General features: G+C 64.2%; 2 protein-coding genes across 6 annotated transcripts; one reads left to right on the top strand and one right to left on the bottom strand.

Moving 5' to 3' along the window:
- The first annotated feature begins 115 nt into the window (after positions 1 to 115).
- Positions 116 to 6,299, top strand: ZFAND2B (zinc finger AN1-type containing 2B). Of its 4 annotated transcripts, none has more exons than XM_049798038.1 (9): positions 116 to 254; positions 1,115 to 1,209; positions 1,647 to 1,778; positions 2,407 to 2,558; positions 3,051 to 3,155; positions 3,326 to 3,395; positions 3,948 to 4,024; positions 4,621 to 4,702; positions 4,970 to 6,299. In XM_049798038.1, the coding sequence occupies exons 1-9, from the start codon at positions 200 to 202 to the stop codon at positions 5,006 to 5,008; spliced, it is 807 nt and encodes a 268-aa protein (XP_049653995.1). In that variant the 5' UTR covers positions 116 to 199; the 3' UTR covers positions 5,009 to 6,299. The 4 variants fall into 4 exon arrangements, with proteins under 4 accessions (XP_049653995.1, XP_049654005.1, XP_049653976.1 ...); XM_049798048.1 differs by having other exon boundaries at positions 118 to 254; positions 4,624 to 4,702; XM_049798019.1 differs by lacking the exon at positions 116 to 254 and having other exon boundaries at positions 479 to 1,512.
- A 284-nt stretch (positions 6,300 to 6,583) lies between these two features.
- On the bottom strand, positions 6,584 to 13,561 carry ABCB6 (ATP binding cassette subfamily B member 6 (Langereis blood group)). Of its 2 annotated transcripts, XM_049798005.1 has the most exons (20): positions 13,486 to 13,561; positions 12,214 to 12,745; positions 11,508 to 11,645; positions 11,033 to 11,222; positions 10,731 to 10,823; positions 10,284 to 10,476; positions 10,076 to 10,197; positions 9,881 to 9,990; positions 9,729 to 9,794; positions 9,473 to 9,598; positions 9,312 to 9,388; positions 9,143 to 9,206; positions 8,961 to 9,046; positions 8,788 to 8,845; positions 8,522 to 8,626; positions 7,930 to 8,104; positions 7,516 to 7,628; positions 7,312 to 7,406; positions 7,050 to 7,118; positions 6,585 to 6,949 (listed from the first exon to the last, which is right to left on the bottom strand). In XM_049798005.1, exons 2-20 carry the CDS (start codon positions 12,727 to 12,729, stop codon positions 6,823 to 6,825), a joined length of 2,523 nt encoding a protein of 840 aa, XP_049653962.1. In that variant the 5' UTR covers positions 12,730 to 12,745; positions 13,486 to 13,561; the 3' UTR covers positions 6,585 to 6,822. The 2 variants fall into 2 exon arrangements, with proteins under 2 accessions (XP_049653952.1, XP_049653962.1); XM_049797995.1 differs by lacking the exon at positions 13,486 to 13,561 and having other exon boundaries at positions 6,584 to 6,949; positions 12,214 to 12,986.
- Between the last annotated feature and the right edge of the window lie 1,772 nt (positions 13,562 to 15,333).

Here is a 15,333-nt window from a genome sequence, read left to right as displayed (position 1 = left end):
GCCCTGCTGGGTTCCCCCTTGCCCTCAGCCTTGCCCCCCCCCCCCCACCCGGCGCCGCCGGCATCGGGCTCCACGGAGCTGCCCGGGGGAGCGGTGGGGCGGGGCGAGGGCCGCCCGGGGGCGGGGCGAGGGCCGCCCCACCTGACGCCGTGCCGGAAGCGGGCGCGGCGCGAGCCGCCGGTGCCGGTGGGAGGCCGCCATGGAGTTCCCGGACCTGGGCGCCCACTGCTCCTGGCCCGCCTGCCAGCGCCTGGGTGAGGGCCGACGGGGGCACCGGGGGGGGCGGGGGGCTACCGGGACGGCCGGGCCCCCCTCTCGCCCGGGCGAGGCAGCCGCAAGGCCGCAGGCCCGGGCCTAGGCGGCGCGGACCGGCTAGCACGGCCTCCGCGGAGCGGGGAGGCGGCGGGGCGGGGGACGGGCGGCCGCTCGGTGTGGCGGGGGGGGGGGGGGGAAGGGCCGGTCGCGCCGCCCCGTCTGCCCTTGGCGGAGGGGCGCGGGGCGGCCGCGGTCTCCGCGCCTTCCCGCGTCGCGTCCCGTCCCGTCCCGTCCTTCCCCCCTCCCCCCCCAGGGCGGAGGCGGCTGCCGGTAGCCGGGGGCTGCCGCCTCTGCCCGGCGGAGCAGCGAGACGGCAGCGCGGGGAACGAGGGTGGGGGCCGGGCGGGCACGCCGGCTGCCCGTCCTCGGTGCCGCAGGCTGCGGGGGGGGGCGGACACGGCGGTGTGCCCAGGGGGCCTCTCCGGGGGCCCGGCCTTCTCCCGGGGAGCATGGCAGCCGTTATCCCGGGTGGGTGAACCCCGTGGTGGATGCGAGGGCATCGCTCGGCTCTGGCTTGAGGCCGGCAGCCCCCGGGGAGGTGGGGATGGTTTCGGGATGGTATTCCCGAACCTGGGGTGGCGGGGGCGTGTTCTGAGGAGGAACCGCAGGGGTTTCTGAAGACGTAGCTTGGAGCCTGCAGCCCTTTTGTTTCCGTGCCGGGAGCTGGGGGAAGAGAGGAGCGGCCCCGGCTTGGCCGAGGGTCAGGGCTGTGCCCTCGGGAAGTCGGGGAGGCCCCCGGGCCGCAGGCGGGCAGCGCTGACCTCGGGGTGCTCTGCCCGCCGCCTCTCCCCGCTCCCAGACTTCCTCCCCCTGAAGTGCGACGCCTGCGAGCAGATCTTCTGCACCGACCACATCGCTTACGCCCAGCACAACTGCACTTCTGCCTACAAGAAGGTAAGCGCAGAGAGGAGGTCGAAGCCAGCCTCCCGCACGGAGCTGCTGAGCTTTCCCAGCCAGGGATCAGAATAATTTGTGATTTCTTTGGTCGCTTGGGCAATCCCCCTTGGGATGTGCCCTGAGCCTGGAGGTGTCCCTGAAAGCCAGGATCCGTATCTCAGTGCCACAAACTTCCAGCCCGCCCTCTGCCACTGGGTGGAATGGTTTGGGCATCTCCCAGCCCTACTGTCTCGCCTTCCCAGAGTGTGTCCGTGCCTGTCGCACCTGCTGGGTCGGAGACAGCAAGCTGTTTGGAGGGTGGTGAGCTGAATCTCAAACCGCGGGTGACCCTGTGGAAGCCGTGGCAGGCAGATCCTGAAAGGGAGAGAGATGGCCCCACGGCACTTGAGGTTGCCCAGCTATGTGCCCCCAACCCCCTTTTCTTGTCTGTACAGGATGTGCAGGTCCCCGTGTGTCCCCTCTGCAACACCCCGGTCCCCGTGAGGCGGGGGGAGATGCCTGATGTCGTGGTGGGTGAGCACATTGACCGTGACTGCAAGTCCGACCCCGCACAGCGCAAGCGCAAGGTAGGAACCCGGCGCTGCTGAGCTTCTCTGGGTCCCTGCCGAAGGCTGGAGGTGGGATGAAAACAGCACACGACTCGGCCCTGCCCAGGGCCGTCTCTGTTTGCACAGGCTGTGGGCAGGAGGGGTTGGTGAGCTGGAGGTGTGTGCATCTGCAGGGCTTTGTGGTGTGAGTCTGGGGCTGAGATAGCAATGGAGTGGGGCTGGGCAGCCGCATGGGATGTGAGGATGGGAAACTGCATGCTGCCATTAGCAAAATGCAATTAGCTGCCCCATCTTGCCAGGAGAGAAAATTGCTGCAGGGAGCTGGCCTTGTAGGAATCCGGTTGAACAGCAGTTGGAGGGCTCTGGGCTGTCCTCCACTACCCTAGCAGGGCAGGTAGGAATCCCTGGGTGAAGCAGTCTCTCCTGCTGTGCATTCTGTGACCCTTGTTCTGTGGAGACTGAAAATCTAGTGAATTACTAATAAACTATCTAAAGAAAATTAGTATTCAGAAACAAACTCCAGAGCCCCACGGAAGAGGCATTGGTGGGGAAAGCTGGTCAGTGCCCAGGGTCTGGCATGGAGGAAAGGGACAGCCCCGGCCCTGCAGGGCGTGTTCCTTTTTACCACCACCACGTCATCTTTCAGATCTTCACCAACAAGTGTTTGAAGCCTGGCTGCAAGCAGAAGGAGATGATGAAGGTGATCTGCGACCAGTGCCACAAGAACTACTGCCTCAAGCACCGGCACCCCCTGGATCATGACTGCAGCGGGGCAGGGCGTCCCCTCTCCAAAGCAGGGTGAGGGTCTGGGGGCAGAGAGCTGGCAGGGATGGGGCTGTGCTTGTCAGATAAGTGACAGGGAAGAAGCTGAGCAACTCCCAGCCCGTTGTCTGGGACTGCTGTGTTCTCACATTTGCTGCCCTGTGTGCCGGTGTGTCCTCCAGCAGTGTTAGGGTTTGTAGAGGTAGCACAGCTGTATACATAGTGTCTCCTTCTTGCAGCAAAAGCCGCCAGTACTGCCTGTGGGCTGTTTTGTTCTTGCCTCTCTGCCCAGTCCCTTATTCTGTAGCTAGTGCTTTCTGCCCATCCCGGTACAGTGTTTTGAGGAGAGAAATGGGTCTTGAAGCACTTGAGTGTAGCTGAGCCACAGCATGGGTACTCTTGGGAGGAAGAGGAGCAGGGAGCCAGGGAGGCAGCTTGCTTATCCAGCTTCGTCTCCTTGGGTCTTCAGTGCCCAGGGATGGCTTGTGATGGTAAAACAGTTGCTCACAGGCATCCTGTCTGTCCTAGGCATGCTGCAGTTGTGAGAGCCCAGGCATCCTCCAAAACGGTCACTGCATCGAGCAGTGGAGCTGCCCGGCCAGCAGACAGCCCCTCTTCTCCAGTCCCTGCCAGGTAATGTGATGGCCTGACTCATAATTCTGAGGTGGGCACAACCAGGCTCAGCTTGGCTCCCTGTGGGACACAGGAGCGAGAGCTTCCTGCTTCTTATGCATCAGCAGGGCTGCGTGCTTGTACCAGGGCTCCCTGCCTTGACAATAACCCAGCTTCTCTCCTGTTTGCAGAGGAGGCAGAGCAGCTGCGTTGCAGAGTCCCAGCACCTCCCCTCCAGCTGTCATGCTGCAGAATGGGCTGGTGAGTGGCCTGGCCTGGGCATTTGGGGTGGGTTTGGGTGGTTCCTGGGCCCTCGGGAGCTACTGCAGCAACTGCTTTTTTAAGCCATGGTCTGTAGGTGACTGCGGTGCTCCCCACCTGGGCCTTCCCTTGCAAACAGGGATCCTGGACACTCCGTGGGGCATCAGAGTTTGCTCCGGTGCCTGCGAATGGCAGCTCTCAGCTGTGCTTGGTGCTCAGCTTTCCCCAAAAGGACAAAGTGTGCTGGCTGTTTTCCCCAGGTGTTGTCTTTCTGTTCTGCAAGCCAAGGGTGAAGGAGGAGACTGGAACCTGCTTCACACTAGTATTCTTAGCATGCCCCCTGCACTGGCAGGCAGGACTGCGGTCCCTTGGGCAGGGGGAGAGAGAGCTGCAGGTCTGTCCTGAGTCCAAGGCCTTCACCTTGGCTGAGTCTGGCCTTGGAGAAGGGAGATGCACCCACCCTTGGCCAGGCAAGACTGTATCTGCCACGTGTTCCTCAGGGCTGCCTCCTGACACCCCCAGTCAAGCTGGTGACAAGATGTTTTTTTTCAGAGCGAGGAAGAGGCACTGCAGCGAGCTTTGGAGATGTCCCTGGCAGAGTCAGCATGCAGCTCAGCGCAGCCACCCAGGTACGGCCTGGGGAAATGTGGTGTCATGCCCCAAGCCTGCATGTGAGAGGTGCTTGGGGCAGCATCATGTGGCTCTGGGATGACATCCCTCTCAGCACGTGGCTCCCGATGATGCCTCTGTGTGGCTGACGGGGAAAAAAGGAAGAGTCCAGAGCCGTCAGGGAGCTCTGTTCTGCTAGCAAGCCCTCCAGGGTGCTGGGAGGGGACGGTGACAGCACAGTAGGACAAACCATTGTCTGACCACTTGTCAGCTAATGAGCGTGGCTAGAGCGTGACAGAGGTGGAGTAGGGGTGTTCACAGAGGACACCTAGGAGCCACGTCCTCAGACACATCACATGGTGCTGCTAAAAGCACCGTCATACGAACTGGTGTTAACATGGTTCTCCTTGGACCAGGGTGCTGGCTGCCAGCCCTAGGTGGATCCTCTGGTCCCTCCCCAGCACCTGGCCTGTTCAGGGTGATCCTCAGTTGCTCCCTGCCCTTAGCTGTCCTGGAGGGTTGCAGTGACAGGAGATCCTGCCACCCCAAAGGCCTCTGAGTGCTTGGCTGGTCAGCCCAGGGGAGGCCAAGGCACATAATGTACCACTGTCCCCAGCAGCACGCAGGAGGAGGAGGATCTGGCACTGGCCCAGGCGCTGTCAGCGAGCGAAGCCGAATACCAGCAGTCGCGGCGGCAGGTGAGTGAGGCTGGCTGTAAGCTCTGTGCCATGGTGAGATTGATCCTGGCCTGGCTGTGTCAAGGGGGGGTCCTCCCTGGGTTCTGCTTCCTCTGGGCTCTGTCTTGGGTCACTTTTTCTCAGCAGGAGGGGAGCCTGGCCGGGGGCAGTGGCAGTGTCACTGCTGAACACACAGCCCTGCGGACTTGAGCACTGGCTGTCCCCCCTTACGGGGCAGAGGAAGAAGCCCGTCTTCCCTTGCTCACTGTGTGCTTCTTCCCATTCCAGGCGCACGGTTCAAAGCCATCAAACTGCAGCATGTCATAGGCAGGTGAGGCAAGGTGTGCCTGCAGACGTGGGATCCTGCTTGTGACCTGAGGAGTGGCTCTGGCCTCCCACGTGGATGCCATGGGGTTCTGGCGTGGATGCTGATGACAAGAGCCCCTCGCCAAGGACAACTCATCTCCCTGGGGGCTGTAAGCAAGCCACCAAATTCACACTGACACCTCAGCCCTAGTACCTGTATAAAATCGGTGCAGCAGATTGCTGATGCTCCTGGAGAGGTGAAGACAGTGTGGGACGAGGCTGATCGCACACTGACCAAAGCAAGCAGCAGCCCATGTCATGCACTTAGCCACAGCTGCTGAGGCCATCTCCCAGCACTTCTGGACTGTGGGGTGAGGGCAGAGCTGGCCGGGAGGGAAGTGCCATGTGGGGGCATCTCTGTGTGCTTGGACGTACAGCTGGGATGTGGCTGCCTGCTGCAGTAGTGGGGGCTGGATTTCATGCTCTGGGGAGGGCCATGCCAGCCCCTCAGCAAAGGCAACTGTGGCTGGGACCGTCTCTTGCATGGGCATGGCACAGCTGAATGTGTGGCCTCCCGGCAGCGTGAAGGCAGCCCCTTCCCTGCTCCCCATGCCCTCGGTGCCTCCCCTGCTGTTTGCATGCACAAGAGCACGTTGGGCCTTACCCAAGTCGGCTGGGGCCCAGGACCTCTCTGAGACTGAATGGAGCTGTGTTTCCTTTCTGGTTTAATTTAACAAGGGCCATTAACTGAAAAGTAACCCCAGTAGCGACTTGACTGCCAGCGTCGCTCGCACGGCAGGCCTGCAGCCGCCTTCCTGCTGCTGGCTGCTCTCTGCTGCCCTAAACTATCCCAGGGTCCAGTTTTAATGCTGCTGGGGCAGGAACGTCTCCCTCCTTCCCGCTGTGCTGGGTGGGGGATCCCCTCCTGGGTAGAAGCAGTGCAGAACCCCTTCTTGCAAACAGCCCCGAGCGTGGAGCCAGCCCTTCCTTGCTGGTGTCTGGAGGCAGGAGCTGACCCCTGGCCCCTTGTCCTGCTGGTCTCTTGCAGGGGAGGTCTGCAGCTGTGCAGAGTGATGCTGCTTTCCCACCCACTCTCTCAAGCATCCCTGCAGGGGACCACTCCTGCCTGCAGGGCTGTGCCTTGTTCTGCACAGGGCTGGGCTGTCCTGTTGAGAGCAGCATACAACCAAGGGGGGGTTCTCTGCTGGCAGTGCCTCCCTGGGGCGTGAGGTGGGTTCAGGCTGGGCTGAGGGAATGCTGAAACTTGTCAAAGTGCTGCTTGGGAGAAAATAAAAGCATAGCACAAGCTGCAGAGGTGCTCTGGGGGAGCAGTCACTCGGTGTCCAGCCCGGAGCGGTCCTTCTCTGTAGATAGGGGTGCAAGGGGGGGGACACATGGCAGCAAAGCGGGCACCAGCTGTGCTGCTGCTTCCTTCTTTTGCCCTTGGAGTGCAGCCCCCTGCCATGCTCAGCCCTTTGTGCAGGGATGGGGCAGGTGCTGACAGCCTGCTCTGCCCTCACCCACCTGAGCCCAACCCCATGGCAGAGCTGTTACTTGACCCAAAGGCACTGGCAGTAACCCTGCCTGCCCCTGCCCAGAGCATGGCCCCCCGGAGGGGGGGGTCCTGCAGGCGCAAACCCTGCCCAAAGCACACAGGCACAGAGCTGGGAAGGACCTGGTTTAAGAAACTACACGACAGCAAAACAAACGTAGTGGAGTGTCCAACCCAGCCCCTGCAGCTCCCAGGGCATGTGAGGCCCCAGCCGGCAAAGGGGTCTCTGGCAGCCTGGGGGTCTGGGCCCATGTCAGTGTCACAGTAGAGCTACTGGCTGCGCTCACGGCCCCTTCTTGCTGCCTGGGGGCTTCTCGGTGCGGTGCTCCTTGCTCTCGCCATCGTCCCCAGCCTGCTGCTGCAGCCACATGCCAGCATACACGCCACCCTTCTGCAGCAGCTCCTCGTGCCTGCAGGGAGAGTGTGAGGATGCAGAGTCCCGAGCTGGCCCCAGAGCTAGGGAGGGGGTCCCCACGGGCAGATAGCACCAAGCTGTCCCCCTGTGCTCACCTCCCTCGCTCCACAATGCGCCCGTCCTTGAGCACTAGGATCTGGTCTGCACCTACCACGGTGGAGAGCCTGCAGAGAAAGGCAGGGTGTTATTCTCGCTCAGAGGGGAGAGGGTCCGGTGGGGTTTGCACTGTGCAAGGAGCTACAAGCACAGGGGCTGTCACCTCTGAGCAGGAGGACAGGTCTGTGTGCCCTTCCTGGGGGGCTGGCCAGCTCAGAGAGCTCAGTACCTCCCGGATCAACCCTTTCCCCTCGTCCCTACCTATGTGCAACAACGATGGTGGTGCGGTGGGTGCAGACTTTGGCCAGGGAAGCTTGGATGTTCCTTTCTGTCTCCGTGTCGAGTGCAGATGTCGCCTGCGGGAGAGGCAGGGCATGAGGAAGGGATGCAGGCAACATGGGCAGCTGCTGGGGCAGGGGGTGCTGCAGAGCAGGGCAAGGCTAGGCTGGGGGCTGCTGCCATTACCTCATCCAGCAGGATGATGCGGGGCCCCTTCAGGATGGTGCGTGCGATGGCGACGCGCTGCTTCTCCCCTCCACTCAACTTCAGCCCCCGCTCCCCCACCTGGGTGTTGTATCCTGCAGGCACAAGGGCAGGAACATGCTGTGCTGGTGCCCTCCAAGATGGGGATGGGAACCAGGGCTCTGCTGCATGGGGAGGTCCTGCTGGGACCACGCAGCTGCCCGGCACAGCCTCAGCCCATCCCTGCCCAGGGATTTAGCCCTGGCGAGATGGCAGGGAGAGGCAAAGCAAGGCACAGGGTCACACAGATGTCCCCATGAGGGATGTCACCCAAGAACACCTGTGGGGGCAGCTACAAGGTCATGGGGGACCCCAGCACAGCAGGGGGTGGCAAGGAGGGGACCGCGGGGGTCTCACCGTCGGGGAAGGAAGAGATGCGGTCGTGGATGTCAGCAGCCTGGGCTGCCTCCTGCACCTCCTGGTCAGTGGCCAGGATCCGTCCGTAGCGGATGTTGTTGGCGATGGTGTCGTTGAAGAGCACCGTGTCCTGGGGCACCACTCCGATGTGAGCACGCAGCGATACCTGCTTCACCTGGGGAGGTGGGGGGGAGAGCTCAGCCAGACACACGATCCCTGCAGAGACCCTCCCAAGACCCAATCCCACCCCTCAGCCATGAGCCCCACACTCTGCTCCTGGCAGGGTGTGTGTTCCAGGGTCCCCCCCTGGACCACAGGCTCAGCTGCACCTCCATCCTGCATGGGGGAACCCTGCCAGTGCCCCAGCCATTCCTGGGGAGCCCTGGCCTGTCTCCAGCATTTCAGCCCAAGGGTCCCACAGTCGTGCCATTCACTCCACTCCTGGCACAGACATCGGCCTTCAAAGGGGCTGTGGGGGCTGCGTGCTCACCCCTGCCCCGGGGAGATGCCAGTGCCTGCACTGAGCAGTGTTGCGAAGCCCAGAGGAGCTGGTATGTGTGTACCCCAGTCCCCGGCAGCCTCTCACCCTCACCTGGGAGATGTCCTGCCCATCGATGCGGATGCAGCCACCCCGCACGTCGTAGAAGCGGAAGAGCAGGCGGATGATGGTGCTCTTCCCCGAGCCCGAAGGTCCCACCTGCACGCAAAGGTAAAGGGACTTGAGACACCAGAGACTCCCTGCTGCTGGAGGCCAGGGGCTGAGCAGGGAAGGGCCAGCCCCGTTGGGGGTCTGTCCTTCTCACCCCTGTGCTTCCCAGCCCTTCTCCCCCCATCCCGCACCCAAGGTCCCACTCTCACCAGGGCCAAGGTCTGCCCAGGCATCACAGAGAAGGAGACATCCTGCAGGATTTCCTTCCTGGGAGAGGGAGATGGAAAGGGGCTGAGGGCCACCTCCGCTGCCCTACCTCCCTGTGCCAGGCCCCATAGCTTGACTTGTCCCACCCTGCCACCCCATGCCCGCCGCCCCTTACCCATCCACGTAGCTAAAGTGCACATTCTCAAACTCGATCCGCCCGGCCTCCAAGCGCAGGTCGCTGGCATTCACCACATCCTTCACCTGCCGGAGGGTGAGACGTGGCCTCAGAGCCAGCCCCTCCCAGGGCAGGACCACGGGTCCGTGCCAGGGAGCGGGGTCCAGGAAGGTGGCACCCACCTCCTGCTCTTCATGGAAGAGCTCAAACATGTTCTCCATGTCCACGAAGGAGTTCTGGATCATCCTGGAATGGGGCAAAGACCAAGGGGAAGAGTTTGTGGGAGCACATCCCGACCCTGGCGCCCACGGGGAGGGGGACCTCAGACACCCCCACAGCTCCCAGCATTACCTGTAGTAAGTCCCAAACCAGTTGAGTGGCGTGTAGAGCTGGATGATGTAGGTACCAAAGAGGACAAAGTCCCCAACCTGGACAGGGGAGAGGTGCTCAACACCACCAGCCCGGGGGCCCCACCTCGGGCAGGGGGCTGCCCAGGCTGGCACCAGCCTTACCTGCAGCTTGTTTTCAGTGACAAAGTAGGCACAGAGCAGGGAGCCTGCGAGCAGCCCCAGGCCGATGACCAGGTTCTGGGTCTGGTTGAGGAGGCCCAGTGAGGCACTGACCTTCCACTCTGAGACCTGGAAGAGGCAAGGTCCTCTGGGATGCTGCCGCCTCCAAACCAGACCCACAGTGAGCTCCATCCTCCCTGCAGGTGCCCTTGAGGCTTGGCTCCTTTCTCCCCAACTCACCCACTGGTGCTGAGCATACCTGGTACTTGACAATGGCATCGTTAAAGCGGTTCACCTCGTAGTTCTCTGCATTGTAGTACTTCACCTGCAGGATGCAGAGCCGGGGTCAGCACCTGGATCGGCCCCCTCAGCGCCACGTAGTGCTCAGTGACCCCCCACTACCTACAGTACCGTCTCGAAATTGAGGAGCGAGTCCACAGCACGCGACTTGGCCTCATTGTCCCGCGTGTTCATGTCCCGTCGGTACTTGGTCCTCCACTCAGTGATGAAGATGGTCAAAGCTGCAGGCAGGAGGGGGCTGTTTTGGCAGGCGCCTGCTGCCCTACAGCCTGGCACGACACCCCTGCACCCCGACCCCCCACTCACTCAGGTAGAGGCTCATACACACGAAGATGATGAGGCCAAACCAGGCACTGAAGACCGAGGTGAAGTAAACGATGCCGATGACAATGTCTGCAATGGTGGGGATGATGCTGAAGACAATGTAGCTGTGGGGCGGGAAGGGGGATGGCGCATCAGCCTGGCCCAGTGGGGCTGCCCGGCCACCCCCCAGCCGCTGTGGGCACGCTCTGACCTGAGCAGGCTGTTGATGCTGCTGGTGCCCCGGTCCACGCTGCGCAGAACCTCACCGGTGCGACGCCCCAGGTGCCAGCGCAGGGACAGCCCATGCAGGTGGGCAAAGAGCTGCACCTGCACCTGCCGGTTGGTGAACTGCTGCACCCACACCCACAGGAAGGTGCGCAAGTTGCTCACAAAGCCAGTGGAGCCTGCAGGGCACCGCAGGACGGTCAGCAGGGACTGGCGCCATGGGGGCATGCAGCTAGCTCAGAAAGCCCAGCTGGGAAAGAGGGATTTGGGATGGGACCCCCTGCTATCCCCAAACTGGACCACCCCTGGTTGCTGCTCCCAAGAGACAGCAGCAGTGATGGGGACGTAAGGGCATCCCCGGCCACCCCAGCCCCGGTGTTATGTGCCCCATGCTGTCTCTCCCCAGTACCCCGTCTTTCCCAGCAGTCCTTACCAGCACCTCCACCCTGCAGGAACTTCAGCCCCACGTAAATGCAGACAGTCCAGGCCAGGGTGTGCCAGGGAGCACCCTCCGTCAGCTCATTCACTGGGGAGAGGGTGGCAAGTGTCAGGGTGGAGGGTCAGGGAGCATCGATGGGTGCCTCACGGGAACCAGCCGCAGCACCCAGCACTGCTCCCTGACCCCCTGGACCCTGCTCCTGCCAGGTCCCTGCAGCCCCCCAGGTCACTCGCAACACCCTCCAGCACTTGGTGAGGCCGTGGGCAGCCTCACACGCTGAGCTCCAGGTCCCTCACCAATGTTCTTGTAGTAGATGGGGACGAAGACGTTGATGGCCCGCTCCAGCCCCATGAGCGCCATGCAGAACAGCACCAGCCCCTGCAGCAGGTGGTTGCCCTTCGGCCACATGTATGGCACCAGCAGCCGCAGCTTCCTCCGGAAATCCTTCCAGGTGGAGGTGGTCCTGCCGGTGTCAGGCAGGAGCGGCTAGGGGACAGCAGAGCAAGGCGTCACTGCCCCGGCACCCCAGTCCAGCTGGCAATGGCCCCAGGGAACACCCCACCAAGAAACCCAGCCCTGTCCTCCCAGGGTCCCCACTCCATCCTCCCAGCAGGGCCGCATGCGGCTAACAGCAGCAGGGAGCTTGGGCAGCCCTAACCCTTGCTCCTCCCTGGCCTCCTGAAGATGCTGATCCCAGGGCAGCTGTATTTCCACTTTGTCCCCACCTCCTCCCTCGCCATGTCCCCAGACTGCTCCAGCCCTGGGACTCACCTGGCTGTTCTCCACGTCCCGCTCCTCCTCATTGACCAGCAGCATGTAGGGCTTGCGGGGCAGCCCCGGGGCCTTCATGCCCAGGATGAAAAGCATGAACGTGCAGCAGTAACGCAGCAGCCAGAAGCCAAACTGCACCTGGACGGAGAGCAGGGGGTCAGTGCCGCAGCTGGCCCTTGGCACAGCCCGGCCAGGCACGTGATGGGTATGAGCCGAGAGAGGCAAGGAGCGGGGCACAGGGATGGGGTGCAGTGCAGCCAGGGGAGAGGGGACACCCCACGCAGCTCAGCGGGGACCCCCTGGCTGAGCACAGCACCTCAGGAAGCACCCTGACCCCTTCCTTCCTCCCTGCCACATCTCGCTCTGTGCCCTCCAGCTTGGGGTGTCCCTACCCCGGGAGGGGAGCAAGGGGGTAAAGGGCTGTGGGGAGCAGGCAGACACCCCCTGCCTCTGCGCCCGGGGCCGGGCCAGGCAGAAGCGGGAGCTGAGCCGGATGGGGGCACGGGGATGTGTGCGACAGCTGGGCTCGGGGTCAAGACATGTGGCAGATACGTGGGTGCAACCCGGGAAGCGTGCACACCCTGGGCATGGCAGGGCACGGCGTGCACACCCCACCCCAGCACCGTGATGCCGCAGCCCACCCCCCACCCATCCCCCCTTGGCAAAGGGCCCCGTCCCCCTTCCCTGCCCACAGCCCCCAGCCCACCTTCTGGTTGGTGTCCTCCAGCGCCCACCACCACAGCGGGCTCCTCCAGCACACCAGGGTCAGGTTCTCGGCGGCGAAGGCCAGCGCCCAGAAGAGGAGGAGGACGGTGCCATGGCCCCGCGTCCGGTCGTGCACCAGCACCTGCGTATGCTCCAGCTGCAGGAGGGCGACGGCGCAGCCCCAGCTGAGGGCCCAGAGGCAGGCGTGCAGCAACATGTACCCGTAGAGCCGTCCCGGCCCCCCTGCTTGCCACAGCAGCCCGCCGAAGGGCTGCAGGGCCAGCAGCAGGGACAGCAGGACCTGGCTGAGGTAGAGGCGGGAGCGGGGGATGTACTTGGGCTCCATGGCACGGCCGAAGCGGACGTAGCAGGCGTACTGCAGGGCGCCCAGCAGCAGGCAGACGCTCAGCAGCACGGCTGGCACCAGCGTGAAGAAGAAGCAGGGCTGGAAGCCCTGCTGCACCCACACCTGGGCGATGGAGCTGTTGCCCTCACAGTAGCCCCCCAGCACCGCCATCCTGGCAGGTCACCGGCTGCAGAGAGAAGAGGGGCTGGAGCAAGGTCTCAGGATGGGCTGTTGGGTACGGCTGCAAAGAGGGACCCACGGCGGGATGGCACAGCCAAGCAGAGGGGGGCACACATGGGGACGGGGCAAGCACTGCTGGACACGGACACGCGGGACACGCTGCATGCAGCACACACGCAGCCCTGCACGCAAGTAGGGCCAGCTTTGCATGGGGATGGACGTGAGCACCACACCAGGATCCACTCGTGGGCCCTGGCAATGCCCTGGACCGGGGCGCGGGGGGGGGGGGGGGGGTGTAACGCTGCACTGCCCCCCTCCCCCCGAGCCACCCGGGCCCTGGAGGACGCATTCGGACATGAGGGGGCAGCGAGAGCCGCAGGGATAGGAAGGCAGTGGGGCGTTGTGACCAGTTTTGAGCGGGGGATGGGGGGGGGGGCACAAGGGGCAAGGCAGCGGCAGCAGCAGCAGTGCGGGGCGGGGGGTGGGGGGGATGATGCAAGAGGATGCACGCAGGGGAAACGCAAGGGCAAAGGCAGGGGACGTGCACGGTGTAACCTGGTGCAGGGCGAGGGACACGCGAGGGCGAGGCGGGGCCGTGCCGGGGCAATGCCCGGGCGGTGCCCGGTGCCGGCGCCGCTCGGCCCCGGGACGGCCGGCCCCGGGGCGGCCCCGCTGCCCGCGCAGCCGCCGTGCCGGCCCCGCCACCCTGCCCCGGCCGCGCCACCCGGGGGCCCCGCACCCTCTCACCTGCTCCGGGCCCGCCGGCCCCGGCCCGCTCCGGGCCCCCGCGCCGCCGCCAGCCGCCAGCCGCCGCCAGCCGGGCCCCGGCGCCGCTCCGCCCCGCTCCCCGCCCCCGCGCCGGCACCGCGCCCTTCCCGGGGCCGGGACTGCACCTCCGCCCGCACCCTGGGACCGCATCCCCCCCCGTGTGTGTCGTCGTCCCCCCCACCCCGGGCCCCGGTGCCCAGCCCCAGGCTGCACGGACCTGCGCCCTCCCCCCCCCCCAAGCGTCACCCCCGCAGAGCCGGGGATGGGGAGGTGTCGGTGGTGCGGGACGAACTCCCGGGCTGGGGGCCAAGGTGGGGGGAAGAATCCCCGAAGCCGAGGCGAGGTGCCCCGTTCCCGCTTATCGCCGCCGGCGGCCCGGCCCTGCCGTGCCGAGATAGCCCCCGCCGCCCCAGCGAGAGCCCTGCCCGCCGCAGAGGTCAGGCAGGACGGGGCGCGGCGCTTCCACGGATAAATATAGCTCCTGCCTTCCCCCCCCCCCCCCCTTGGCCCCCCGCCGGCTGGGACTGAGCTCCGTGGAGCTGCCAGCCCAGCAGGAGCAGCGGGCAGGCACCTCGCAGCTTCCTGCGGCCATCGCAGGCACCAGCTCATCCGGCCTCTTCGGTCTCAGCCGCCGTGGCCAGGTCCAGGCGGGCTGTTCGGCACCGTGGGGTGAAGGGAGACTCGGACGCGGGCAGGGATGATACAGCCCATCTTTATTAGACGGCTATGCAGCTGTACAGCGAGGGCACGGGGACGTGTGTGCGATACCGTGCTCCCCAGGGACCCCCATGCCCGCACGCCCTGGGAGGAGATGAGGAAGAGTGGCTCACCATGCACATGGGACACCGACGACACAAGCACAACATGCGGCAAGGACTCGGGCCTGCTCTTGCCCGGCCTCTCCCTCCTGCCAGCCCAGGGAAAGGTCCAGACTTTTCCCCCTGCCCCAGCTTATCTATCAGCAGCAAGTCCACTGGGAAGCCCAGACACAGCATCCTGCAGCCACAGGGAAGCTCACCCCAGCGCACAGCGAGTGTGCTCAGGGAGTGGCAGGGAAAGCTACTGGAAAGCTTGAGTTTCTGGGAGATTTGCTTTCAGTTTCCTTTCACGTGCCATGACAGCCCCAAGAGCCAGAGCTGCTGCACAGTCATTGCAGCTGCTCTTCCTTGGGAGGACCCCAGCAGCACCCAGGTCCACAGACCCCCTGCCCAGCTCAGTCCTGGCCCCAGCAGCGAAGAGCTGATCCCCATCCCAAGCTCTGCTTTAGCACACTCTGTTTGGTCTCTTACAGACCCCAAAGCAGTTGCAGCTCCAGACCATCCCTCCCCATCGCAGCAGGGAGCCCAGCACCCCAAAAGGGCCTGCCCCTGCGAGAGCACCCCGACTCTGCTCATGCCCTGGGTGCATGTACCCCTGGGAGCAGGTGGCCCAGCATGCACCCAGCCCAGGCTCAAAGGGCAGAGGGCGATAACCCTGGCAGAGGAAGAGAGGCAGCCCTGGACTCCAGGGACAGCAGAGGAGGGCCTGCGGTGCTCACAGAGGTCATGGCAAAAGCAAGCAGCCCCTGCCAGAGGCAAGGGGAGGAAGGGAGAGAGGGGAGAGAAACCCTGGCGGGGGTTAGCCAGGATGCAGATCCTCACAAGCTGCCACTGGAAGAGAAGAGAGGGAAACCGAAATGATGGTAAGGTTTTGTCTGAGGCCAGGCTGCACAGCTGGGATCCTGATCTACCACCACCACCCAAAGGCTGGGCTGGGGCTTGCCTCTCCCTTCTGGGTTCAGGGCACCCCTCCTTGCCCCACCAGGCACAAGCCAGCTGTGTGGTATAT

The sequence above is a fragment of the Accipiter gentilis genome, chromosome 1 (assembly GCF_929443795.1).
Source record: "Accipiter gentilis chromosome 1, bAccGen1.1, whole genome shotgun sequence".
NCBI lineage: Eukaryota > Metazoa > Chordata > Aves > Accipitriformes > Accipitridae > Astur > Astur gentilis.
Note: the sequence above shows the minus strand (reverse complement) of the source record. Positions and strands in the feature narration are given on the sequence as shown.